The 27949-nt window shown below is 41.4% G+C and overlaps 1 protein-coding gene across 1 annotated transcript in view; it reads left to right on the top strand.

The window, feature by feature from the left end:
- CFAP221 (cilia and flagella associated protein 221) overlaps nt 1-27949 on the top strand; it is a gene marked incomplete at its 3' end in the record, with an annotated part of 114787 nt that overhangs the window by 31611 nt on the left and 55227 nt on the right. The window contains exons 7-8 of the mRNA XM_081262200.1: nt 21123-21226; nt 27775-27934. Of these exons, the coding sequence (XP_081118326.1) occupies nt 21123-21226; nt 27775-27934 (264 nt within the window). The remainder of the gene's footprint in view (nt 1-21122; nt 21227-27774; nt 27935-27949) is intronic.

A 27949-nucleotide genomic window follows, 5' to 3' on the forward strand; every position in this document is an offset into this window, starting at 1 on the left:
TCCTTAAAATTTGTTAAGTGAATAATACATACAAAAGAGGATGATAATCTGTACACTTTAAAGAATAAAAATAACGAATACTTATTATTAGGCATAAAACATGGCCAGTAGCTGTGTAGTCACTATTTTGAATCTTGCAATTCAAAATTGTTGTTCCCTGAAATTTACTTTAACAGTTTTGACACATGTGCCCTCAATAATGCATTCTGTAGTTTTGCCCAATTTTGATCTTTCTATAGATGGAATTGTGCTACGCATAAGTTCTTTGGTAACTTGCTGTTTTCATCCATTTTGTTTTTATGGCTTAGCTTCGTAAATGCACCTAGCTGTAGTTCACTGTGGTGCCGGGTTCCCTACCACATTTTTTATCCACTCTACTCTTTATGGATTATGGGTTGTTCTCACTATTGATTTTTTCTGTGTTGGACACTGATCTTGTGAATTTTTGCACATGGCTCATGGGGCACATGTTCTGGAGTTTCTCCAGGTCACATACCTAGAAATGGAACTGCAGGTCACAGCACAGGTTCATTGTTGGTGTGCAATGCCACCATTTTCCAAAATGGTTACATGCATTGACACACCGACTCAGTGCACGAGAATCCTCATGTCTCCTACCTAATTACTCTTGTTAGATTTTTGTCACAAGATAAAATACCTAAGAAAAGCAACTGAAAGGAGGAGAGCTTTATTTTGGCTCAGTTTCAGAGGATTCGGTCCATGGTTGGTCAACTCCATTGCTTTGGGCCTAGCTGAAGCACATCATGGTGGAAGGGTGTGGCAGAGGAGGCTGCCCAGCTGCCCAGCCAGGAAGCAGAGAGGGCAAGAGTGAAGAAGGGTGATCTGTTTACCATGCAGACACTAGAATGGCAATATGTAAATCAATGGAAGTGTAACTGATGTGACACAGCAATCTGTATACGGGGTAAAAATGGGAGTTCATAACCCACTTGAATCAAACTGTGAAATATGATATATTAAGAACTATGGGCGAGAGGAGGATGCCTCGCCCGGTAGCCGCAGCGGCCCATGACTCGTAGGGCGGCGGGCCTCGCACCAGCGCGAACTGGACTTTGTCTGCGGGCCTTGCTGTGACTCAGCATTAATCCATCCGGCTGAAACAACTGGTCAGCCCTTCTCATACTACGGAGGTAAATGCCTACTGAGCCTTCATAAGTAGTGGACACAGGTTTGAAACAGGGCTTGGGAGAGACAGTAAGGACCCACCCGTTGCATTGGTCGCCCGGCAAAGGGAAACGAACTGTCGCCATTTGCAAGAGACACCACTATGGCAGAGAACTGACGTCATCAGACTGCGGCGGATGAGATAACTTCATTGAAACCTGCGGCTACAGGTGTGTAATCCCCTAGCCTTCCCTCTCCACACATCGGGGAAAACTTAAGGGCCCCTCCCAGCTCTCCCATAAGGGCCCCTCCCAGCTCTCCCGTGAGTGCGACAGCCAGCCCGAGGGAATCAGAGGTGGCGCGGGACCCGTGGCGCAGAACTACCGCTCCCACCAGTGCTGACAGCTGAGGTCTCTTGCACCAGCTACCGGGGGCGTGGCTACCGGAGGGCAAGTAAAATTCACTGAGGATTCTCAGCCCCACGCTCTACAAACTTAGGGTCTGAGGGAATGGCAAACTGGAAGAGTGTGCCCAGTCGTTCATGAAAACAGGGCGCCCGGGAGCAGCAGACCTGGCGTGTAGCCAGTATTGTGGTGAGCGGCACCCGTGAGAGGGGCCTGGCTAGAGGAAAAGTGGGAAGTGACTAGACACAAGAGGAGGCCCTAGACACTCAGGATTGGAGACTCGCCCAGTCTGGGAGGAGCTGCTGCACAGTGATTGGTTCCCGCGTATTGACAGGAGAAACTTGGCCTGGTGGGCACAGCACCACCTACTGGAAGAGAAGTTAATCAAACTCTAAGACTGCATTTATTAGTTTTTTTTTTCCTTTTTTCTTTTCTCTTTTTTTTTTTGATTTGGGTTGTTCTTTCATTTTCATTTTTCTTTCTTGTTGTTTTTTTAATTTTTTTTACAATTTTTTAAAATTTTTTTTCTTTTAATTTTAATTTTTTTATTATTTTTTAATTTTTTTTCTTTTTTTATTTCCTATTTTTTTCTTCTTTTGTCTTTTCATTTTTCTTATCCCCCCTTCCTTGAATTCTACCTGCATACTCTCATTCTCTTTAGTGACTTCTTCCCTTCCCTTCTAATACCTTTCCTCCCAAGCATCAAATAAATTTATAGGAGTAAACAGTAACTCATCAGTCAAACAGAACAAGAAGTAACATGAGCAGCTTCAAAAATCAAGGAAGAAAAGGAGTACAAACAATGCAGGACAGCCTAAATATTCAGGAGGACCTAGAGTCATCAAAAAAATGGTCATATAAAGAACTCAAGGAACACCTTAGACAGATGGAATGGAACCTTAAAGAGGATACAAGACAGCAAATTCAAGCAGCGAAAGAACACATTGAGAATGAATTGCATAAACAGATAAAAGAAGAAGTTAAGCATCTTTATCAGGAGATAGAGATTATAAAAAATAATCAAACAATAATTCTAGAAATGAAGGAAACGATAAACCAAATTAAAAACTCAATTGAGAGTATCACTAACAGAGTGGAGCAAGTAGAAGCCAGAACGTCAGATAATGAAGACAAAATATATCATCTTGAAAAGAGTCTAGCCAACTCAGAAAGGCTGGTAAAAAATCACGAGAAAAACATCCAAGAGTTATGGGATAACATAAAAAAACCAAACTTACGAGTCATCGGGATAGAAGAAGGTACAGAGATTCACACCAAGGGAATGAGAAACCTGCTGAATGAAATAATTACAGAAAACTTTCCAGAAATAAAAAAGGAAACAGATATACAAATTGAAGATGCATACAGGACACCGAGCACACAAAATCACAGTAGACCAACGCCAAGACACATTGTTATGAAGATATCCAATATACAGAACAAAGAGAAAATATTAAAAGCTACAAGAGAAAGGAGACAGACTACATTCAGGGGTAAACCAATAAGGTTAACAAAGGATTTTTCATCACAGACACTGAAAGCAAGAAGGTCATGGAACAATGTATTTCAAACACTGAAAGACAATGGATGCCAACCAAGAGTTCTGTATCCAGCAAAATTAAGCTTCAGGTATGACAACGAAATAAAAATCTTTCATGATAAACAAAAGTTAAAAGAATTTGCAGCCAGAAAACCAGCATTGCAAAGCATTTTGAGCAAAACACTACACGAGGAAGAAATGAAAAACAATAACCAAAACCATCAGTGGGAAGTGCCTCAGTAAAGACAGAGGGTGAGGGGAAAGATAATCATGGAGAAACAAACTAAATTTTTTTAAAAAAAGGATAAACATTCAAACATGGATGGAAGTACAAACCATATATCAATAGTAACTCTGAATGTTAATGGCTTAAACTCCCCAATAAAGCGACATAGGCTGGTATCATGGATTAAAAAAACAAATCCAACAATATGCTGCCTCCAGGAGACACATCTGATTGGAAAAGACATACACAGGCTGAAGGTGAAAAGATGGGAAAAAATATACCACGCACACGGTCCTCATAAGCAAGCAGGGGTGGCCATCCTCATATCGAATAAAATCGACTTCAAGACTATGTTAATCAAAAGGGATAAAGAAGGTCATTATATACTGTTAAAAGGAACCATTCATCAACAAGACATAACAATTATCAATATTTATGCACCAAATAATGGTGCTGCGACATTCATAAAACAAATTCTCCTCAAGTTCAAGAATCAAATAGACCACAACACAATAATTATGGGTGACTTCAACATACCTCTCTCACCATTGGACAGATCCTCCAAACAAAAGTTGAATAAAGAAACTATAGAACTCAATATCACAATCAATAACCTAGACTTAACTGACATATATAGAATATATCAACCATCATCAAATGGATATACTTTTTTCTCAGCAGCACATGGATCCTTCTAAAAAATAGACCATATATTATGCCATAGGGCAAACCTCAGTAAATATAAAGGGGTGGAGATAATACCATGCATTTTATCTGATCATAATGGAATGAAACTGGAAATCAATGATAAAAGAAGGAAGGAAAAATCCTACATCACATGGAAAATGAACAATATGTTACTGAATGATCAATGGGTTACAGAAGACATAAAGGAGGAAATCAAAAAATTCTTAGAGATAAATGAAAATACAGACACAACGTATCGGAATCTATGGGACACAATGAAAGCAGTTTTAAGAGGAAAATTCATTGCCTGGTGGTCATTCCTCAAAAAAAGAAAAAACCAACAAATAAATGAGCTCACACTTCATTTCAAAGCCCTAGAAAAGGAAGAGCAAAACAACAGCAAATGTAGTAGAAGGCAAGAAATAATTAAAATCAGAGCGGAAATCAATGAAATTGAAACAAAAGAAACTATTGAAAAAATTAACAAAACTAAAAGTTGGTTCTTCGAAAAAATAAATAAGATCGACAGACCTTTAGCCATGCTAACGAAGAGAAGAAGAGAGAGAACTCAAATTACTAACATACGGGATGAAAAAGGCAATATCACAACAGATGCTACAGAAATACAGAAGACAATTAGAAATTATTTTGAAAACCTATATTCCAATAAAATAGAAGATAGTGAAGACATCGATAAATTTCTTAACTCATATGATTTGCCCAGACTGAGTCAGGAGGATACACACAATTTGAACAGACCAATATCAATGGATGAAATTGAAGAAGCCATCAAAAGACTACCAACCAAGAAAAGCCCAGGACCGGATGGGTATACAGCGGAGTTTTACAAAACCTTTAAAGAAGAATGAATACCAATACTTTTCAAGTTATTTCAGGAAATAGAAAAAGAGGGAGCTCTTCCAAATTCATTCTATGAGGCCAACATCACCCTGATTCCGAAACCAGACAAAGACACCTCAAAGAAAGAAAACTACAGACCAATATCTCTAATGAACCTAGATGCAAAAATCCTCAATAAAATTCTGGCAAATCGAATACAAAAACACATCAAAAAAATAGTGCACCATGATCAAGTAGGATTCATCCCTGGGATGCAAGGATGGTTCAACATACGGAAATCAATAAATGTTATTCACCACATCAATAGACTTAAAGATAAGAACCATATGATCATCTCGATAGATGCAGAGAAAGCATTTGACAAAGTACAGCATCCCTTTATGTTCAAAACATTAGAAAAACTAGGGATAACAGGAACTTACCTTGACATTGTAAAAGCTATCTATGCTAAGCCTCAGGCTAGCATCATTCTGAATGGACAAAAGTTGAAGGCATTCCCTCTAAAATCCGGAACAAGACAGGGATGCCCTCTATCACCACTTCTATTCAATATAGTTCTCGAAACACTGGCCAGAGCAATTAGACAGACGAAAGAAATTAAAGGCATAAAAATTGGAAAAGAAGAACTTAAATTATCACTATTTGCAGATGACATGATTCTATACCTAGAAGACCCAAAAGGGTCTACAAAGAAACTACTAGAACTAATAAATGAATTCAGCAAAGTGGCAGGATATAAAATCAACACGCATAAATCAAAGGCATTCCTGTATATCAGCGACAGAACTTCTGAAATGGAAATGAGGAAAAACACTCCATTCACAATATCCTCAAAAAAAATAAAATACTTGGGAATCAACCTAACAAAAGAGGTGAAAGATTTATTCAATGAAAACTACAGAACCCTAAAGAGAGAAGTAGAAGAAGATCTTAGAAGATGGAAAAATATACCTTGTTCATGGATAGGCAGAACTAACATCATCAAAATGGCGATATTACCAAAAGTTCTCTATAGGTTTAATGCAATGCCAATCAAAATCCCAACGGCATTTCTTGTAGAAATAGATAAAGCAATCATGAAATTCATATGGAAAAATAAAAGACCCAGAATAGCAAAAGCAATTCTAAGCAGGAAGTGTGAATCAGGCGGTATAGCGATACCAGATTTCAAACTATATCACAGAGCAATAGTGACAAAAACAGCATGGTACTGGTACCAAAACAGGCGGGTGGACCAATGGTATAGAATAGAGGACACAGAGACTAATCCACAAAGTTACAACTATCTTATATTTGATAAAGGGGCTAAAAGCATGCAATGGAGGAAGGATAGCATCTTCAACAAATGGTGTTGGGAAAACTGGAAATCCATATGCAACAAAATGAAACTGAATCCCTTTCTCTCGCCATGCACAAAAGTTAACTCAAAATGGATCAAGGAGCTTGATATCAAATCAGAGACTCTGCGTCTGATAGAAGAAAAAGTTGGCTCCGATCTACATATTGTGGGGTCGGGCTCCAAATTCCTTAATAGGACACCCATAGCACAAGAGTTAATAACAAGAATCAACAAATGAGACTTAATTAAACTTAAAAGTTTTTTCTCAGGAAGAGAAACAATAAGAGAGGTAAATAGGGAGCCTACATCCTGGGAACAAATTTTTACACCTCTCACTTCAGATAGAGCCCTAATATCCAGAGTATACAAAGAACTCAAAAAATTAGACAATAAGATAACAAATAACCCAATCAACAAATGGGCCAAGGACCTGAACAGACACTTCTCAGAGGAGGATATACAATCAATCAACAAGTACATGAAAAAATGCTCACCATCTCTAGCAGTCAGAGAAATGCAAATCAAAACCACCCTAAGATACCATCTCACTCCAGTAAGATTGGCAGCCACTATGAAGTCAAACAACAACAAGTTCTGGAGAGGATGTGGAGAAGAGGGTACACTTGTACATTGTTGGTGGGACTGCAAATTGGTGTGGCCAATTTGGAAAGCAGTTTGGAGATTCCTGGGAAAGCTGGGAATGGAACCACCATTTGACCCTGCTATTGCCCTTCTCGGACTATTCCCTGAAGACCTTAAAAGAGCATGCTACAGGGATACTGCCACATCGATGTTCATAGCAGCACAATTCACAATAGCTAGACTGTGGAACCAACCCAGATGCCCTTCAATAGATGAATGGATAAAAAAAAAATGTGGCATCTATACACAATGGAGTACTATGCAGCAATAAAAAAATGACAAAATCATAGAATTTGCAGGGAAATGGATGGCACTAGAGCAGATTATGCTTAGTGAAGCTAGCCAATCCCTAAAAGACAAATACCAAATGTCTTCTTTGATATAATGAGAGCAACTATGAACAGAGCAGGGAGGAAGAGTAGGAAGAAAAGAGTAACATTAAACAGAGACATGAGATGGGAGGGAAAGAGAGAGAAAAGGGAAATTGCATGGAAATGAAGGGAGACCCTCATTGCTATACAAAATTACATATAAGAGGTTGTGAGGGGAATGAGAAAATAAACAAGGAGAAAAATGAATTACAGTAGATGGGGTAGAGAGAGAAGATGGGAGGGGAGGGGAGGGGGGATAGTAGGGGATAGGAAAGGTAGCAGAATACAACAATTACTAATAGGGCATTATGTAAAATTGTGGATGTGTAACCGACGTGATTCTGCAATCTGCATTTGGGGTAAAATTGGGGGTTCATAACCCACTTCAATCTAATGTATGAAATATGATATGTCAAGAGCTTTGTAATGTTGTGAACAACCAATTAAAAAAAATAAAAAAAGAACTATGTAATGTTTTGAACAACCAACAATAAAAAAAATTTAAAAATTAAAAAAGAATGAATATATAATGAATATAAAAAAAAAAAGAGTGAAGAAGGGACTGGGACATGAAACACCCTCCAGGGCATACTGCACGTGACCTACTTCCTTAAAATAGGTCCCACTTCCTACACTTTCTACCACCTCCCAGTAAGGCCATCAGCTACAACCCATCAATAGATCAGTCCGCTCATGAAGTCAGAGCTCTCATGATCCAGTCGCTTCCCAGTAGCTGCCCTCTGAGCTTTGCTGCATTGGACCAAGCCTTTAATACATGAGCCTTTGGGGTGGGGGGACATTCCTGATCCAAACCATAACAGTTGCCAACACTGGGTATGAGCAGGCTGTCACAGCCTTGGTGACATACTTTCCTGGCCCCATAGTCTTCCATGCTGTATTTATTTTCCCAAAAACATTCTGGAAGGAATCTATGCCAGCACTTCCTCCATCCCTCTCGGCAGCCCTTCCTGACTCCCCCACCTCCTTTTCAGGTTAAGCTCCCTCTCTAGGGATCCCAAGAACCTAAAAAGGTGGATCTCTCCTCGCAGGACCCATGAGACCAAATAGCTATTTCCTTTAAGTGAACAAATACAGCAATTTTTTATTAAAATTAAAGTTTCAGGAAACAACTAACTTCCTAGTCTATTAATAATTCTTTCTTCCTTTTCTTCCTCTCCAAAAACTACTTTTTTGTTTGAGTCATAAGCCAGGCTTATGAGCTGGAAAAAAATTGTTTATTAAATTGTTAAAAATAATATGACTTAAAATGCAGGCATCATTAGTCTCGGGCTCTTAAAATAAAACTGCCCACTTCCTTGGGCCCTTCCTCCAGCTGTTTTGTGTGTAATATTCTTCATTTATAATTGGAATGAAAATTTCAGCTAAACAGTTTATTTGACTAAGTTATTGTTTATAATGGTGTAATATTTTTTAAAAAAATCTTTCAAAAGATAAAAACACTACATTTTTCCTCCAGACATTCTGGCAGAAGGCAGCTAAACCCAGACTTTACACCCTTTACTTAGTGAATCTTCACCATGCTATGTTCCATCCAAAATGTCTGGGGACTGGATGGGGATTATTTGAAACAACTTTCACCTAAAATATTATCTATTGATCCTTGGGGATTGAAGTATTGTTTGGGTAGTTCTTTATTCAGCATTCATTTTATTTATTTTTTCATTAAATGCTTGACATGTGGCAGGCACAGTGTCAGGTACTGTCTTCATTCATTTTCTGTTAACTATAACAGAATACCTGAGACTGGGTGAGTTATAAAGAATGGAAGTTTACTCTGACTCAGACAAAGAGAGGCTGCAAAGACCAAAACATGGTACCAGTATCTGCTCAGCCCATTCTGGAATTATTTGTAGTGACAGTTGGTCAGTAGTAAATGGGCAAGAGGCTACATGGGGGCCAGACAAAACAGAAGGGGTCCCCTTGCTTTATAACAACTCACTCTCATGGGAACTAGCCCAGTGGGGCAAAACCAAGAACTTGACTTGGTGAGAATTAACCCAGTCCCACAAGAAAGACATTAATCTCTCTTAACAATCTATTCACTTCTTGAGGCCACACTCCCAGTACTGCCACAATCAACTTTCAGCATGAGTTTTGGAGGAGACAAACTGTATTCCAGCCACAGCAGGTAGCAAGGACGCAGAGAAAATTAAGACCTGGACCGTGTTTAAATGGGCAGTTCCCATGTCTGATTTAGTGTCTTCTGAGAAAGGTGCTTAGCCGGCCTGCGTGGGGTAAAGTGGGGGCAGGGCGTTGGGGGCACTCAGACAAGATTTCCAGGAGGAAAAGAGGTCTGAGCTGACCTTTGCTGGATAATCAGACAGGAGCCAGCCAAGGGGGGCAGCGGAGGAGTGAAGCACAGCTGCTCCGGGCAGAGCAGTGCCACGGGTTATGGGTTACGGCAGAGGTGTGAAATGGCACAGCACGCCTGGGCTCATCGAGAACATTCTATGATGAGGCACATGTGGCCAGATCCACGGCATGGAGGTAGGGAAAGGTGGAAGGAGAAGGCCTCCTAGGCTTTTCTGGGAAATGCAGATTTAACCCTGAGCCATCACTGAAAGGTTTAAGTAGAGAATTAGCAAAGGCATATCTGCATTTTAGAGACCTCTCTCTGGGGACCTTGTGCAGAACTGGAGGGACAAGAGCAGGACTGGTGTGGCCAGCCAGAAGAGGATCCTGAGAGGCCCTGAGGGTTGTATTGTCCAGGGTCACACAGCCATGGTGAAGCAGAGGCTGAACTGGAATCCAGCTGTTTCAGAGCTGTAGGGGCCTGTGCTGTGGACATGACACCACATTACCTTGCCTGCTTTTCTGTTTGTTACTAATGACCCAGTCTGTGGTTTTCTGTGATGGCAGCACAAAAGACTAGGACACTTATCTTTTAAAAAAAGTGTTTCATTGCCAGGTGTGGTAGTGCATGCCTGTAATCCCAGTGACTCGGGAGGCTAAGGCAGGGCAATCACTAATTGAAGGACACCCTCGGCAACTTAGCAAGACTTTCAGCAACTCACTGAGACCCTGTCTCAAAATAGAACATAAAACAGTGGCTTGGGATGTAGCTCAGTGGCAAAGTACCTCTAGATTCAATCTCTAGTACCAAAAAAAAAAAAAAAAAAAAGGTTTTATTGAGATATAATTCACATATCATATAACTTACTAATTTAAAATGTATGATTCAATGGTCTTTAGTATATGCAACTGTTACTACAAATAATTTTAGAACATTTTTATAATCCTCAAAATAAATCTCATAACCAAGCTCCATCCTCATCCCTCAAACTTCCCAGTCCTAGGCAAGCTCTAATTTATTTTCTGTCTGTATGAGTTTGTCCATTCTGGACATTTTATATAAATGGAGTTATATTATGAGGTCTTTTGTGACTTACATCTTCCATTTAGCATAACATTTTCAAGGATTTCCCAACTTGTAGTTCATCCAACCTGGATCAGTCCTTCTTTTCCTTTTTTTATTTCTAAATAATATTGCATTTCATAGACACACCACATTTTACTTACCCATACATCAGCAAATGGATAGCCAGGTTCTTTCCCCTTTGGGACTATTATAAATACTTCTGCTATGAATATATGTGAATGTACTTTTATATGGATATGTTTTTCATATAGTTTTCTCTTGGGTATGGACCTTGCAATAGATCATATGATAACTCTGTTTAACATTTTGAGGAAATACCAGACTGCCTTCCAATGCAACCATTTATATAGCCAAAGAAGAAATTCTCTACATTATAAAAAAGCACAGAATTGGTGGAGAATACAAATTCAGGAAAAGGTAGATTCAGAAGAGTATGTTTCCCCTCTGCACATAGAATTGATTTGGACAAAATCATCAGAGGTTATAGGATTTGTGCGTCATACCACTAATTTTGCTGTCCTATTTTGAAGCTGCTGGCAGAGCCTCTGTGGCGAAGGATGGCACATGGGTCCATTTTCTATGAGGGCCTGAGTGGACTAGTTTATATTCATCAACTGTGATTTCTGTGGTTGGATCTGATGGCTGTATTTTTTTCTTACTGAGATAAAATGTCACGTGGACACTTGCCAACTACCTATAAACAACTTGGAGGCTTCAGATCTGGTAAAATGTACTTTGACAGCCTCTATAAATAACAAAACGTTCCATTCCACTTTCTGTCCAGCAGCTCTGAGTCAAACGCCGCATCGTGGGGGGCAGAGGACTTGCAGTTCTCGCAGCGGCTTTGTAAGTGGGTAAGCCTCACCATGGAGGCCCGGAGAATGCACTAACCCCTCAATATTTTGTGAATCATAGGTGAAACACAATCTCACCTTTCCTATAGGTAGAGCATGCTTATGTGAGATATGGAAAGGTTATATCACTCCATTACCACAGTTCTGGAAAGATTTGTGTTCACCCATCTTGCTCTCTGATTTCTGTGACTGTATTTCTCAGTACTAAATAACTAGCTGGAATCTTCAGCAAACACAGTCAGGTGACCAGTTGTTCTCCCATCAGCTGAGCTCCCCTGCACCCAAGTGACTTTGGTAACCAGCTTCTTAGTGTGATATAGATAAGTGTACCAGAAAGCCACCCAGGAAGGGGGGGATGGGCAGTCCAGGAGTCCAGGAGAGGACCTATTCTGAACCTGGTCCATGGGCCCCCACAGCAAGCAGACCATGCACCATCTCAGGGCAGCAGTGGCTGCTTAGGCCCCAGGGCCATATTAACAACACTCACAGAGAAGGTCTCTGGCTACTCAATTCCAAAGCCAGGGTATTTTGATTCCTGGAACTTTTAGATCATACACTTAGAAATTTACCAAAAGATGTTTTCTTTGAGCAGTGAACCTTATGGCTCATTTTAGAAAGCATGGAAATAACCAAGGTCAGAATACGATGCTGGAATTCCACCGAGTTCTCTCCCTGCCCCTGATTGTAAACATATGGGCCACGTGGAAGTGTGCCCTCTTCAGTTGCACCAAGAGGGAAGAGTGATGAGAGGGTGTGCAGACGCCAGCACAAGATGACAGCCCAGCCCCGTCTTGCACTGAGCCGATTGGGAGCCTTCATGGGAGGGGACCGAGAGCCAGCTGTAACTACAGTACAATGAAGGCGTTCAGGAGAAGACTGCAATATTGATCTGCAGAGGGAGTTTTTCAAGGCCTCCTTACTCGAGGAGAAGTAGTTGACATTTTCCAGCTGGTCAAGGGAAGCGTGCCTTTTGCTCTTTTCCTGTGTTCCAAACTCAAGTTGATTGGAAGAGCAGCAGCATTTTATGAAAGCATGTTGACCAGGGTGACTGGGCTTCACTTCAAACCCTCCCTGGACCTGTGGGACAGTCAGGAGCTTGTCTTCCCAAACTGGTACTTAGAACCATCACTGCCACTGAACATCAGCCCGAGTTTTCTCTAAATGAAAAACTGTCCCTCGCTTCGTAGTTAACATTTCTTTAATGTCCTTTTGCTGACCAAGTGTTTTAGTCAGGGTTCTCTAGAGGATCAGAACAACAGGAGATACACACACACACACACACACACACACACACACACACACAATTCTGAAAAGGGTACTTGTCAGATTGGCTTATGCAGCCAGAAGCTAGATAGGCCTACGATGGCACCTTAATCTAGGATGACAGGCCTGGAAACTCCCTGGGCAGTCACTAGTCAAGAGTTCTCTTTGGAAGAGTGAAGGAGCTGGCATCTGATGTCCTCCAGCCATCACAGCAGTTAATCAAGAACCCATTGGAGAAGAAAGGCGGTGTGAGCTTGTGTCTGCAACTGCTTCCTTGTTCTTGCAACATTTTTGTTCTATCCAAACCTCCAACTACTTGGACTGTGCTTCCCTCACTCAGGGAGGGTCTCTGTTTCAGTTCTCTGTCCCATATGCCAATCATTCCTAGACACAGCCTCACTGAGACACCCAGAAGCCTCTTCATCTTCAGTATCTCAATCCAATCAACTTCATAATTCAGATTAACCATTACACCAGGGATCCATCCAGCCAGGCATCTCCACCTTGTCTCTTTTTGTGAATTTTATCAGGAAAAGGAGATTATCCAATTGCTCAACTATAGGGATCTATATTGATAATAATGAAGGGGCATAATAAACTTGAGATAGTCATCAGAGGGAGTTCCGTGGACGATCTGGGTTAGTTTTTGTTCTGGCTTCCTCATAAAATTCTAGACTTCTGACTTGGAGGAAGCAATGGGAAGGCTGAAAACATAAAGTGGGAAAAGCCATTCTTGACCTCGTGAAAGCCTGGCGTGAGCATTGTAATACTCTACTTTTCTTCCTTGGACTTTGAACAAAGTGTACAATTGATCTGATTTATGATTGGCATCAGGAGAAAATTAATGTATGTGTTGATAGTTAAAGGTAGAACATTCTTGTTTAGGGTCTTCTATTTAGAAATTCTTGGAATGATTCATTGCATTCAGCAGCATATGCATATTGTGGCTTATATGAAAACACCAAGCTAGTAGCATGTACTAATCAGTAAGAAATTCAAAATTATTGTTAGGAAAAAATATTCATGGATGAATTCCCAATTCTAATACTTAAGGCTCTAAGATAAGGAATTTCAATATCCTGCAAGTTCCTGGTAAGAGTAAAGGCAAAAATTGTGGATAGTTTCTGGTCCTGGAGAGGCACCACCCCTAAATTGAAAATGCTCTCTGGGGGCTCCTTTGCCTTGCTTGGTTTACACAGCTGTCGGAATCCCACTCCTAACGCCACACAAAAGCCACGTGTGGTCACCACTGCTATTGCAGCATGACAGGTTGTGGTACCTCTACACACACACACACACACACACAACTCAGGTGCACATTCAGGTGGTCAATGTGCTTTTTTTTTTTTTTCGTACTGGGGATTGAACTTAAGGGCCATCAAACACTGAGCCACATACCCAGCCCTTTCTGTTTTTTTATTGTGAGATAGGGTCTCACTGAGTTGCTTAGGTCCTTGCTAAGTTGCTGAGGCTGGCTTTGAACTTGCAATCCTCCTGCCTCAGAGAGTTGCTAGGATTACAGGTGTTTGCCACTCTGCCTGGCTTCAGTGTAATTTCTAGAATATGATCACCTAATGCTTGGCGAAATAGTCAGAATAGAGTAACTAACAACCAGTCCACAGAATTGTAACTATAACTTCTAAAACAGCTGTTTTCCATTAAATATGTCCTTAGTTTCTCACCCCAAATTCTTAGATATTGCAATCTCAAAACCAAAAGTATTTGAATTTAAGTTGATTTGCTTACGAAATTCATTTCTTATTTCACCCAAAAGTGAGTTTTTTGTTTTTTTGTTTTTTTTTGTTTGTTTGTTTGTTTTTAATATTTATTTTTAGTCCTCGGCGAGTTTTTTGTTTTAATAATTGCTGGTGGGGATGCCACAAGGCCTGGGGTCCTGCTGGCTGCGTCAGGCCAAACCGTATTCAGGCCATGTCGCTGGGAGGAAGTGCGGTTTGAATCCAGTCAGTGTGTGGTTTCTTCTACCCCCTATTCTAAAAGAATATGAGGCTCTTGGTAGCTTTTATGTGTCCTCTTATCTTCCCCCAATAAATGCTGTATTTTTCCCAACAAACAAAAGCAGTCGGTCTGCAGGAGGTTTTTCTCTCTTCACATCAATTTAGCTGCTTGCCCTGGAATCAGTTCCATTCTGCTGCCAGTTCGTCCTGTTCTCTGGGTTCCAGCCACAGGCGCTGTTCGCCCCTCCAGGGAGCCACCCCTGAATTTCACTCCTTAGCCCCACTAGTTCACTCTGCCACCCTGGGGAAGTGGAAGGAGCTATTTCCTCTCAAGTTTATTGTTTTTATTAGTTCTTTCATGCTAATATTTAATTTTAAGGGAATTTTATACTGTATGATCCCAGGGATATGAGGTACCTAGAGTCAGCAAACTCAGAGAGACAAAAAGCAAATGGCAGCTGCGAGGGGCTGGGGCCGGGTGGGGTCAAGGGAGATAGTGGTCAATGGGGACAAGGTTTCAGTTTTGCAAGATGAAAAGAGCTCCCTGCATACGGGTGGGGGTGATGATTACACACCAGTGTGGATGGACTTAATGCCACTGAACTACACGCTTAAAATTATCTCAGTGGTAGTACCTTTTGTTACAATGTATGCAAGGTGTCTTCTGTTTTGTTTTTGGTGCTGGGGCTAGAACCCTTGCCTCACACATGCTAAGCACCTTTTGACTACACCTCCTACCCTAAAAGGGGGCTTTTCAAATATGAACTGCTTCCATATTATCTCTACAGATGACAGATATGGCATCTCTCCTGTCTATCTTTTTCTGAAGTTAGTTCCTTTTTTCTGAAGTTAGTTCCTTTCCAGCCCCAGGAGAAACGCTTTCTTTCTTTTTTTTTTTTTTTTTACCATGGATGGAGAGGTGAGCTCATTGCATTCTGGTTCCCTCATGGTTTCACTAGGCTCCTGATTTTCCTAAACTACTGGGCACAGGGTGAGACTGGGCACAGCTTTACCTACAGGAAGGACCAAGTAAGGGTGGAGAAAGAACTGAACCAGGGCCATGGAGGTAGCTGAAGGCCAGCCTCCCAGACACTTCCATTCCCTCACCTCTGATGTTGTCCTAAACTTAGTCTAAGATGTAGGTGGTGTTTATTCTGTAGTGTAAAAAATAATTAAATGCCTAATACTTGAGCATATCTCCATATAAATTGGTTTTGGTCTTTGTGTGACTGTATCATTGAGGATCATGGTTTGCAGCCCAAATCCCAGGGACATTAATTGTGTCTTCAAAAAGAAAGATAAGCAACTTTTGAAAGTTCAAAAGAACTTAAAGTATCTGAGATAAAAGAGCTTTTTTTGAAATTTGAAATGTAACTTGCCCTCAGTTCTTTATATCTTTTTAAATCGTTGCCTATTTAGAGGTTGGGAGTTCAACTTCTCAGACAACTAACAATGTGTCTCATATTCATCTGTTTTGTTGGATATATTCTCAGCAGTTAAGAGCTCAGCAATTTGTATCTTAAGCGTAAGTGAAAATAACTGGCCAGTTCCCAGAGTTCCTTCTTTCTCCCTGTATGCATGCCAACTTGAGAGGAGATCGGTAACATTTAGGAAAAATTCTTGGAATTTGTCATTGCTGAAGCTGCTATTAGAAATTACCAGAGACTGGGCAGCTTAAACACCAAACATTTCTTACAGTTCTGGAACTCCAAGATGGTGGTACCAACATGGGCAGGTTCTGGTGAGGTCCCTTGTCCAGTTTTCCTCGAAGGGCAGGGCAGAGTGGTGGTGGTGGAAAGCTCTGGCCCCTTCTTCCTCTTAAAAGGAGTCTAATCCCATTGGGGGCAATCTTCTCTCATGACCTTATTGAATTACCTCACAAAAGCCCCAGCTCAGTCATGGAAATCGGCGTGTTCACCTGTGCATAGTCTAGTCTATTAGAAGAGGCCTTTCTTAACAATTGCTCATGAAAGGAGATGACTTCTGAAAAGTTTAGCAACAAAAACAACACAGGAATCAATTTCAGGGAACGTCAATAGAGAAGGGAATGGTCATTAGCTGTCCCTTAACATTAGAGGGGTAATGCAGTACAGCAGTTAAGAGCTCAGTATCTAGAGACCTGACTTTAAGTTCCACTTCACCATTTACTTACTGTGTGACCTTGGACTTCCCCAGAGTTCAGTGTATGTATCCATAAGATGGGGATAACAGCGTGGCTTTCCACAGATGGTTAAGAGGTACAGAGATGTAAGTACAATGGGTGGTGAACCCCAAGGGCTGGTACAAGAAAAAAAAAGACTTCAAAATCCAGATTAAGACAGTAACCAGAATGGAATAAAATAGTCATTCTCTGAAGGATAAATGATGTGGTAAAGAGAGAATGTCGTTGGCTTCCATTTTTTCTATGTAATTAAACCACCCCAAAAGTAGTGCTTAAAAGAACATCAATCATTGATTTTGCTATGGATCTTCAACTTGGGCTTGGTTTAACAGGGAAGGCTCCCTCTGCACCCCGAAGAGTCAGCAGCTCTCCTGGAGGCTGAAAGATACACTGCCAAGATGTCCACACAGCTGCTGGCTGTTATCTGGGAGCTCAGATGGTGACCTGAGGGCCAGGAGCCTTGGTTCTCACCTTGTAGGTCTCTCAGAGGCCGCTTGAGCTGCCTTCCTTGGGGATCAGAGTGGGAATCCCAAGAGAAGAGGAGGGTACCAGTTTCTTAGGCCTTGACCTTAAGAAACAGGTAGAGCTGGGTTCAGTGACTCATACCTGTAATCCCAGTGACTTGTGGAGGCTGAGCCAGAAGGATCACAAGCTTTAGGCCAGTCTCAGCAACTTAGCGAGAGTCTGTCTTAAAATTAAATTAAAAAGGGCTGAGTGTAACTCAGTGGCAGAGCACCCCAGAGTTCATTCCCCAGCACTGTGAACGGAAAGAAGGAAGGATGAAGGAAGGACAGGAGGAAGGGAGGGAGGAAGGGAGGGAGGGAAGGAAAGAAGGGCACAGCATCATTTCCACAGTGCTCTGTTGGTTAGGTAGTAATGGAGCCCATAAGTCAAAGGAAGGAGGCTTGGACTCTACCTCTTAGTGAGAGAATGTCAGAGTTTGTAAACTTGTTGAAAACCGTCACAGCATGTGACCCCACAACTTGCCCAGACTCTGGGATGTTTCAGTAGGCTTTGGTACATTCGGAAGGGAAAAGATGATACACAGACACATCACTTTGGTCCACTTCCTTTGCTCTGTGAATGATTTCCGCATCAATGAGCAGTTTAAATAAAAAGGAAAAGTCCTACTAAGTTGACTTAACCCCAAAATGACGTCATTGGGCATCTTAGGTCACCAGGTGCTATGGTCTGTGTTATTTCGCACCTTATATCTGTACCCCTGTGTCAAGGATTCCCTTTACCTTGATGGCCTTTCCTTCAAAACCTACACATAGTGACTAATGGTGAATGTGCTGTGGCTCCCGAGTCCAACCATCTTGGAAATGGCTAGCTTTTGCCCTTACCCTTCCTTCTCCAGAAAAAGAGCCAAATGCTAGGATGGTAAGTGACCTGTTCACCACACTCTCCAGAGAGCGAGAGTTTCAAAATGGGAAGTATAGTTGACATTATGTTATCTCCAATAAGTTCACAGAGCGTTCATTCTCTCAGAAAGTCAGAAGGGACAAGAAAGAAATTGGAATTTATTTTATTTTTTTGCATTTACTTTGTGTAAGGCACATTTGCGCTCTTTTTTTTTTTTTTTTGAGAGAGAGAGAGAGAGAATTTTTTAATATTTATTTTTTAGTTTTCGGTGGACACAACATCTTTATTTTACTTTTATGTGGTGCTGAGGATCAAACCCAGCGCCCCGCGCATGCCAGGTGAGCGTGCTACCCCTTGAGCCACATCCCCAGCCTGATTTGCGCTGTCTTCTTGTAGGCATATACTTTGTACATGATCATAATTTTAAAGTTTAGTATTTAAGAGGTTTGAGCTGGATTTTTTCAAAGATAATTCTTTAAAAATAATTAATGTGCTTTATACCCAGCCCTAACACAATTGATAAAATATTTAAGTAATGAAGTAACAGGGATAAAAGTTGTGGTTACCTCCGAAAGCACTGACTTGCACTTGCTTTCACATTTTAATTCCTATAAGTTACAGAAGAACTCTAATGTAAGTTCCTATTTGCTTCTGAGGAATGCTATGTATATTAGTGTTTATTGAAGATCATTTTTAATAGTATTTGGTGAGGAGAATTCACTTTAGTTTTTTTAATTTCCATCCAGTTCCTAGTGAGATTCTGTTTCTTCAAATATGAGAAACTTCTAAATAAACTAAACTTTGTGTTACCTAAACCTCCTGTTGATCTAAATTCATCTAGACTGCCCTTTTTTTATGGTGAGGGGCCATCCATACTAATCTGATATCCATGTTAGGATCAGCAGCCATGAGAGCAACACCCAGCAATCCCATTGAAATTTGGAATTAGGATGCTTTGCCCCACTAGGTCTCCTTCTGAACCATGGCACTGGGAATTCTGTGCCCTTAAGGAGTAGTTTATTTTTCCAGACTGGTTAACGCATCAGGAACTTGGCTTCATGTAATCATCATGAGACCAAAAACCTTGACACTTTTTTCTATAGGAATTATCAGAGTTGTGAAGTTAATTGAAAACAGTATTTATGACCAGTGGGAAAAGTCCCAAGAGGGTTTTTTGATTTGTTTTAGTTCAGGGAAATGCAACCATGTAGCTTTTAGCAGAAAATTTCTGAACATCAACTGCTCCTGACAGAGCCTTGGGGATGCCACCTGCACGCGGCTCTGCGGGTCCCCATCCTCGTCTTTGAAAATATGATATTAATGTAGCCCAAGAGAAAGATTCAATGAAGTTCAGTAATGAATAAAATACTCTTTATTTTGTTGGTGTTGTTTATTTGTTCTATTTTGTGGCTTTGAGGATGGAACCCAGGGCCTCACACTTACCAGGCAAGCACTCAGTCACTGATCAACATCCCCAGCCCAATACTTCCTTTTACATTTGAAATATTTCACAGATTTTTGAAAGGCATTGAATTTCAAAGCCAAATAAAAATGCTTTGGGCATAGTTTTTAAAACTACATTTGCAATCCCCAAATTTCAGAAAGGGGTGATTTCACTTTGCTCCAACAAATATTTGCTAGGCGCTGTGAGGGATTCTGGGAAGTGCTCAGGTTACTCTATAGAGACCCGAGTGGAGTCAGACTCTGCCTTCACAGTCTCCAGGGAAGACAGGCCCGGGCAGGAGGGGAAGCAACCTGCAATCGTGAAGCCCACAGGCAGATAAGGTCAGGCGGTTACCTACCAAGAAGGCAGGTGCCAGCTGGCCCACCAACATTGCTTGGACTGTATTGCAACAGTGGTCACCCAGGAGCATGAACGGGAGAAGTGAGGGGATGGCCAGTGGGCAGGAGGCCACCATCCGACAGGTGACAAGGTAGGGACCAGCCGTGAGGCAGGAAGTTCATAAAGAGCCCTGAGGCCCAGGAGGTACAGGGCAGAAAGAGATGAACAGAGTTGAGGATAAAGAAGCCCAGTGGTGGCTGGAGGAAAAGGGAAGAGGTGAAAGAAAAACGGGGATTGGAAAGGAAGGACTTCACTGCCTGCTGCTAAAAGGGGACCAGATAATCTGCCCCAAGGGCTGCGTGAACACCAAGTGGCCATGGGAGAGCTCGGTTTCCCCTCACACATCCTGCAAACTCCAGCTGACTTGGGCTTGCCTTGTGGAAGAGGCACAGAATGTGAAACACAGGGATCTCTAAGAAAGGCCACCTCTGCCAAAGCTCCTGTGGTGCTATAAGTGACAGGTCCAAGCTTGCTTGGGAATCTCCTGTCTTGGGGTGACAGAGCATTCCTGGACACACACACCCTCTCTGGCCCTCTCATGGCTGCTGGACTGCTGACCAAATAGAGCCTGTTAGGACTCATTCAAGCGCAGCCCAAAGCATGGCTTCTTCAGCACTGTAGGGTTCAGCCCTGCGAAGGCCCAGGGCCTCCCTGGCTTTCTGTCAGTCCTGTCTGTTCCCGAAGTTCCCTGAGCCTAGTTACTCGGTAGAAACTTCCTCTTCCCCACCACCAAGTCTCTAAGGAAAACCCAACAGCACCCCAGGCAGCAAACACAGTGGTCTTAGGAGTCTGAATGCCAAGGATGAGGACCTGCCTCACATGCCACTAACAGCCATGCTGCCTTGTCTGGAACTCTTGGTCTGTCTTGTGCCTCAGTTTCCTCTTGGAAGAGGGGATAATCATCACACACCTCATGGCAGTCCATGTGGGAGATGCCCAGACGCACAGACGTGCTAGATCAGTGTTGGCTGTTGCCATTGTTGGTGTTTATCATGCAACTTCAGTCTCTATTCCTGGCTACCAAAAGAGCTAGAAAATAATATTCAATATTCTTTCTTTCCCCCACCTTTTTTTTTTTTTTTGCAGCAAAACCTATGTTATCCCTTTACAGTGCAGCTGTCCTGTGGATTTCGAGTTCCACATCACTTTGACTCAGTCTCATCGAGCCTTTTCTATTGAGCCAACGTCAGGTAAGGACAGTCAGGATTTCAAGCTTCTTATTTCCTTAGAATTTTCAGATCCAAGTCAGGATTGGGAAAGTAGGTCTCCAAGAAAAACAGAATATACCATATTTGAATATTTAATCATATTTTTAACGTGTAACAAATTTTATACATCTGACATAATGTAAATTGAAATTGGACACTTGAGAATAAGGACACTTTGGGATAATTTGTATCATTCAGATAATTTGTAATAATGTCCAGGTGAGTTTCTTCTAAGTTCAAAACTTGAAATCAGAAATTAATCAAGTCTAATTCTACTTTTGGCTCTTGGTACATCATTGGGTTTTTATTCACCTTTAAATTCATTTTTAAATAAAATGACAATATTGTGGGGTGTGGTGGTGCACGTCTGTAATCCCAACAACTAGGGAGAATAGGCAGGAGGATTGCAAGTTCAAACTTAATGAGACCCTGTTTCAAAATTTTAAAAAAAAAAATTGTTTAAAGGACTGGAAATGTAGCTCTGTGGTTAAGCAACCCTGGGTTGCTTACCTGGTACCTAAATAAATAAATAAGTGGCAATATTATTCTTTCCCAAGATTTCAGAATCTTGATAAAGGGTCTAATTCATTTGTCTCATGTGTGATATGAACGATCTGTCTTTATGTTCCCCAAAGGACATAAATCCCTACCCTTTGAAAGTAAGATTTTACCAGAAATGATTTCTGCTTCCCAGTTTCTGTCTCTTGATATTTAGGTTTGGGATTTAAGTATTTGTTCATAGTGATGTTCTATGAGTACCAAAATAGTTCATTTTTTTAAATCTATGTATTCACTGTTCACCTCTTTCATCATCATTACAAATGCATATTTTGTTTAATATATAAGTGTTTAAGGCATAAATTTTGTATTAATTCTAAATCATGACATGCATATAGATTCTTTTTATTTCCCTTTTTTCCCCCTGTACTGGGGGTTAAACCCAAACCTCACACAATGTTGATTATTTTCTATAGAACTAGGAATCATTTTTGAGATTTTAAAATATACTTACATTGCAAAACAGGACTTGATTTTCTGAAGTACCATACTTAATAGTGAGAAAGTGAGAACAATTAGGGATAGCTAATATATTAGATGCAAATGAGCTCCCTAACTTCTAAAGAGCGTAGGTAATTAATTATTAACCACATCCTTAATAAAGAAGGAAAAGCTGGACCAGCAGGCAGCCACTCTGTGCACAGATCCTAAGAAGCTCTGTCACATTGATAGCAAAGCTCTGTCACTCAGCCCTCAAAATATCCTCGATGGTGGCCATGGTGACACACAGCGTGACTTGCATAGTTTCATAATTGCTCTGATGTACTAATTGTCGCCACATGTCAGGCACTGGGCAAGCACATCACATTCATTGTGTGGTTTCATCCTACAGTCCTTCTTACAACTGAGGACAGTCATCACCTCCCTATGGCTGAGGACAGTGAGACTCAGGGAGGCCAGGTGACTTGCCCAGGGTGACAGGGTCTGTCTGATTCCAGACTCGAACTCTTGACAATTACACTAAGTTGGAAGAGTCATGACACCGAGATGCCTTGAATTGGAAGAGGAAGACAAATAGAATCATGTCATGAAGAGTTTAGGGAAATTCTATTTTGCAAAAGAAAGGTTGAATAAATTAACAATCCATCTCAACCAAGGCGCTGTATCTTCCTCTTGCCTTCAGGGCCCCTGCGAATCTCCTGTGTGCTGTGTGTGTTGTTAGCAGCCAGAAGGTTATGTGCTTGACAGAAAATGATTGTTGGATTGGCTGAATTTCCCCAGCATCGTCTACCCAGACCCCTCCTTCTCAGCTTCCCACTAGGCACAGGCAGAGCCCCAGACTGCCCCGGGCTTGCTCCTAATGCCTGCATTTGGGATATTTGATGCATAGGGGATGAAGAGGAAACTTGTAGGTTCCAAAAATCTTTAGTTACCACCCATTTCTAGTTCCAATAAAAAAGCTTGCCAGAGGAAGAAGGAAATTAAAGTTTAAAAGCAGTACTGAGGATTATTAGCTGCCCAAGTGTCTGTAGCCTGTGACACTTCATCCACTGAACCTGAGCAGGAGTTGATTCTTCCAGGGAAATTCAGACATGAATGTGTACCCAAAAGCTGCAGGGCTTATCTTCTACCTCCTCACAGTTAATCTCTAGGACTAACTTTGTTTTTTTTGGACATTGATGGACCTTTATTTTATTCATAATATGTGGTGCTAAGAATCGAACCCAGTGCCTCACACGTGCTAGGAAGTGCTGTACCAATCAGCCCCAGCCCCAGCCCCAGCTAAGCCTAACTTTTAAAATGGGGCATTCTAGAGTCAGCTCTGGCCTTGCACTTTTTAAATTTTGTTTTGTGTTTGTTTGTTTGTTTGGTACAGGGAATTGAACCTGGAGGTACTTAACCACTGAGCCACATCCCTGGCCTTTTAAAATATATTTTATTTAGAGACAGGGTCTCACTGAGTTGTTTAGGGCCTCACTGAGTTGCTGAGGCTGGCTTTGAATTCATGATCCTCCTGCCTCAGCCTCCGATTATAAGCATGCTCTGTGGCACACTGGCTGGCCTTGCACTTTTGTGAAAGAAAAGGAAAGATCTGAGCTTTGAGAAACTCACCTGGTGGCTTGACCTCGGGAAGCAATTGCCTCTTCCTTTTTAAGAACTCAAATAGCTTAAGTATAAAATCTGCAAAGAAATATTTCCTCTTTCTGATGTTTTAATGATTTTTAAAAATTTTAAGTCCTGGAGATTAAATTCAGGGGTGCTTTACCATTAATATACATCCCCAATCCTTTTTACTTTTTTATTTTGAGATAGGTTCTCACTAAGTTACTGAGGTTAACCTTGAACTTGAGATCCTCCTGCCTTGGCCTCCCAAATTGCTGGGATTACAGGTGTATACTATCACACTTGGCCTTTTTAATGATAATTTAACCTACAATAAATTATTACTCGTTTTACATCACATAAACACTGTGAAGGAGATGTTTACAGAATGTGCGCTACATACCAAGCATTATCTCACACACTGTATTTTAACAGATGAGAAAACAGCCTCAGATAAGGTGTCTAAGCCAAATCACAGAGCTAAACAAAAGGGTGAAGCAGGTTCTCTGTGGTCTCTGGGACTACCTTCTTGCTCCCATAAGGTTCACAGAACTGGGAACCAGAGAATAGCTTCCCATCCCCTAAGACCTCCCTCTGTAATCCAGTGAATCAAAGGCATTGCTGTCAACACCTGTTCATGGATGATTTTTTAAATAGCTTTATTTTGTTTATTTAGCTTTTTCTTTTATGTGGTGATGGGGATCGAACCCAGTGCCTCATGCTTGAGAGGCAAGCACTCTACCACTGAGCCAATACCCCAGCCCTTCATGGATGATTTTTAAATGACGTAGCTATTCTTTTCCCAAATGAGGCTTAGAGAGATGAAGTAGTTTAACCCAACCATAATTAGTGGGGTCATAAATCCTAGAAAGTTAAAACCAATTCTTACTAACCCTTACTAACACTTCTAGTGTGTGAGTTGGAAGACCCTGTGACAATTCAGGAAGAATAATCTGTACGCAGATGTTCAGAGAGAAAACTGTTTAAAAATTTTAACAATATTCATGATGTCACTTATGTGTGAAATCTCAAAAAGTTGATCTCATAGAAGTAGAGTGTAGAACAGTAGTTAACAGAGACTGGAGGAGGAAGGGGGGATGGTCAACAGGGGTAGAGTCACAGATAGGGGGATACGTTCTGGTGTCCTGTCACACTTTAGGGTAACTATTGTCAATGATAATGTATTGTGTACTTCAAAATAGCTACAAGAGAGGATTTTGAAATGACAAATGTTTGAGGTGATGGATCCTCGGATTACCCTGCAACTATGCATGTATCAAAACATTGCATTTGTACAATCATTATGTGTCAATTAAAAATAAAACGAAACCTTAAAATTATAATTTGGTATAGACATATAAGAAAGAAGAGATTTTTACAAGTTATCCCCTTATTTGGCCGTACTGTTCCTAAAAACAATGTGCTTTTGTTTTTCTGTCTCCTTTTAATAACTGCCCATATTTATGCATGTGTTCTATATAATTGTAATCTAGGCAAAGATGAAGTGGTATTGCCTGGTGGTGAATTCATTTATCACTGTGGCATTTTTCAGGGTTAGTACATTTCATCCTAATATTCATGGTATCAATCAGTTAGGGTTTTCTTGGACTTTAGTTTATTTCTGAGTTTTGTCCTCACCTCCCTGTCTTTGACCACCATCCTCCCAACATCATCCCTGGTTATGTCGAGGGTAGCGATCTTTAATCAACCCCAGGTGAGATTGGACTGGATGGATAAACTAGTGGTTTGGCATTTTAAAATGAAGTCACATTTTGGGGTCACTTTTCTCACTTTCAAAACATGATATTTTTTCTCCTTTAGCCCACCATTAGCTTTTGCCAAGCAGGAAGCTGTGATTACTTGGCACACCTTTTACAGCTTTTAACATTTGACAGTCAGCTGCCACCGTGTTCTGGTAACAGAGCTGGTATCCCTCTAATGGAAAAAGTGGTTGACTTTGGTTGCCTAGACTACATCTCCGTAGTGTGCTTTGTGTTTTAGGTCCAGGCTGGGAGCACTTAAAAATAAATCAACCTGGGCAAGGCAAACATTAATTCCTGATCCAGAGCTGCTGCTGCTGCTTCTTCTTTTTTTTTTTTTTTGTTGTTGTTGTTGTTGTTAATCAATGAGCTAGAGCAGAAGCAACAGAATGTTCTTGGTTTAAAGCCTCCGTGAATTGTGGGTCACCTGTAGTCTCTGACCAAATGGCTGGTCAAGGTGCTGAAGTTCCACACATCATGAAGAACCAGGGATTCTGCTCTGCTGGTCTTCAACTGGCTAACAGACCCCAGTTAGTCTACTGGATCATTCTGCTCTGTCCAGGGCTCAAGGGTCATTAGTGGGTTGTCGTTTAACAAATTTGCCTTCAGTACTTGAGGAATTGACCAATACCTGTTTCTGAAGCACTTTTACCTATTTTTGATTCCTTGCAAGGGACTCAGGAAGACAAAAGGGTATGGGGCTGGTGTCCGCCTTTGGGGCTCACGCATCATGCTGGGAGTACAAAGTCTGCTAGGTAACAGGTCCCACAGTGCAGAAGTTCCCTGGGGTGCAGATGGAAGCTTAGGGTAGTGAAGCTTGGTGGCTGGAGAGGCAGGAGGGGCTTCCTGGGACATGTAGGTGGAGGGAGGCTTTCGAGTTTGCTTCATTCACTCATTCAGCAAGAATTTCTTGAGTACCTAGCAGGTGCCTGTTTTCCTAAAACTGACATGCTAGTCTAGGGGAAGACAGACTAGCAACGAGATGATTCTGAGAAGTAGGAGAAGCAGCTCAACACACAGTAGAAAGCTAGTACAGAGCAGCAGAAACCAAAATCGGGGGATTGGAGCCAAGGCCCTGCCCCTTCGGCTCTGCTCCACACCTCCTCACCAGGGCCTTTCTGCCCCACACCCCACTTTATTGATTTTTGGTGGTGGTGGTGGTATTTGTGACTTGACTTTGTACTTTACATTCATTTATTTTTGTTTACTGTCCCCAACTAGAAGGTAAACGCCACAAGACTTGGGACTTTGTTTTGTTTATTGCTGCATCCGAGTCCCTGAGACAGTAGCGGGCACACAGTGTGTATTCTCACTCATGCAGCCTGAGTGGCTGCATGAATGGCCCACAGAGAGAAGGGAGAGAGTGGTACAAAATCCAGAGGAGGGTGAGGGCAGAGAAGGTGGTTAGCCTAGCAAGCCTCTGCAGGGATAATGGAAAGACCAGAAGGTCTCATCTAGGAAGCAAACCAAAGAGCCCTCAATGGGGGTCAGAGAGCATTAGCCCTCACTGCACGATTCCTTGGGTCTTCCCTTCTGTTTTCCTTCCCACACTGTTGAAGTTTGCTGTTTCAAGCCCCCTTGGTACCAGAGATAGGAAGGAAGAATAGGCATTGATTTTGGAAGGAATAGCAGTCCATTCTCAAGATCTGAAGGGATAGGGCTGAGGGCATGGCTCAGTGGTAGAGTGCTTGCCTAGCCTTTGCAAGGTCCTAGTTTTGATCCCCAGCATCACCAAAAAAAAAAAAAAAAAAAAAAAGATCTGAAAGGAGAGAATCAAATCACACACAAACCTAAGGAGCTGCGTTGTCTGAACACAAATTTTATGTGTATTCCTAGCTTTTCCTTGTTACTTGCAACATTAACTTTGACTTCTGGTAAATTCCCTGAAGATTAGATTTCTGGGAATTCGTGTTTGAATCACTAATGCAGATTGATATGTATATATTTACATAACTGACACAATCAAATAATAATTATAAAGGATTAATGTAGCATTTGGTAAATAAGATCCATGTAAACACACAGAAGTTGGATTCATGGGTGTTTAATGAAAAAATTATACAAAGATTATAGAAATACTCGTGCTTATCCCGGGAAGAATGTGTTCGCGCATGCGTCCACCTCTTTGCACTTGATTATCAACACATCTTCCCCTTTCTTTGCTCTCAGGAATAATTCCAGCTAATGGCAAGATGGATGTGACTATTACCTTCACACCCTCTGAGTACGGGACTGCACAAATAAAGATGCAGTTGTGGATTTCGCAGTTCAACTCCCAGCCTTATGAATGTGTCTTCACCGGAACGTGCTATCCCAACATGGCCTTACCGTAGGGCTGCTTTGG

Source organism: Spermophilus citellus, assembly GCF_964194105.1.
Source record: "Spermophilus citellus genome assembly, chromosome: 11".
Lineage (NCBI taxonomy): Eukaryota > Metazoa > Chordata > Mammalia > Rodentia > Sciuridae > Spermophilus > Spermophilus citellus.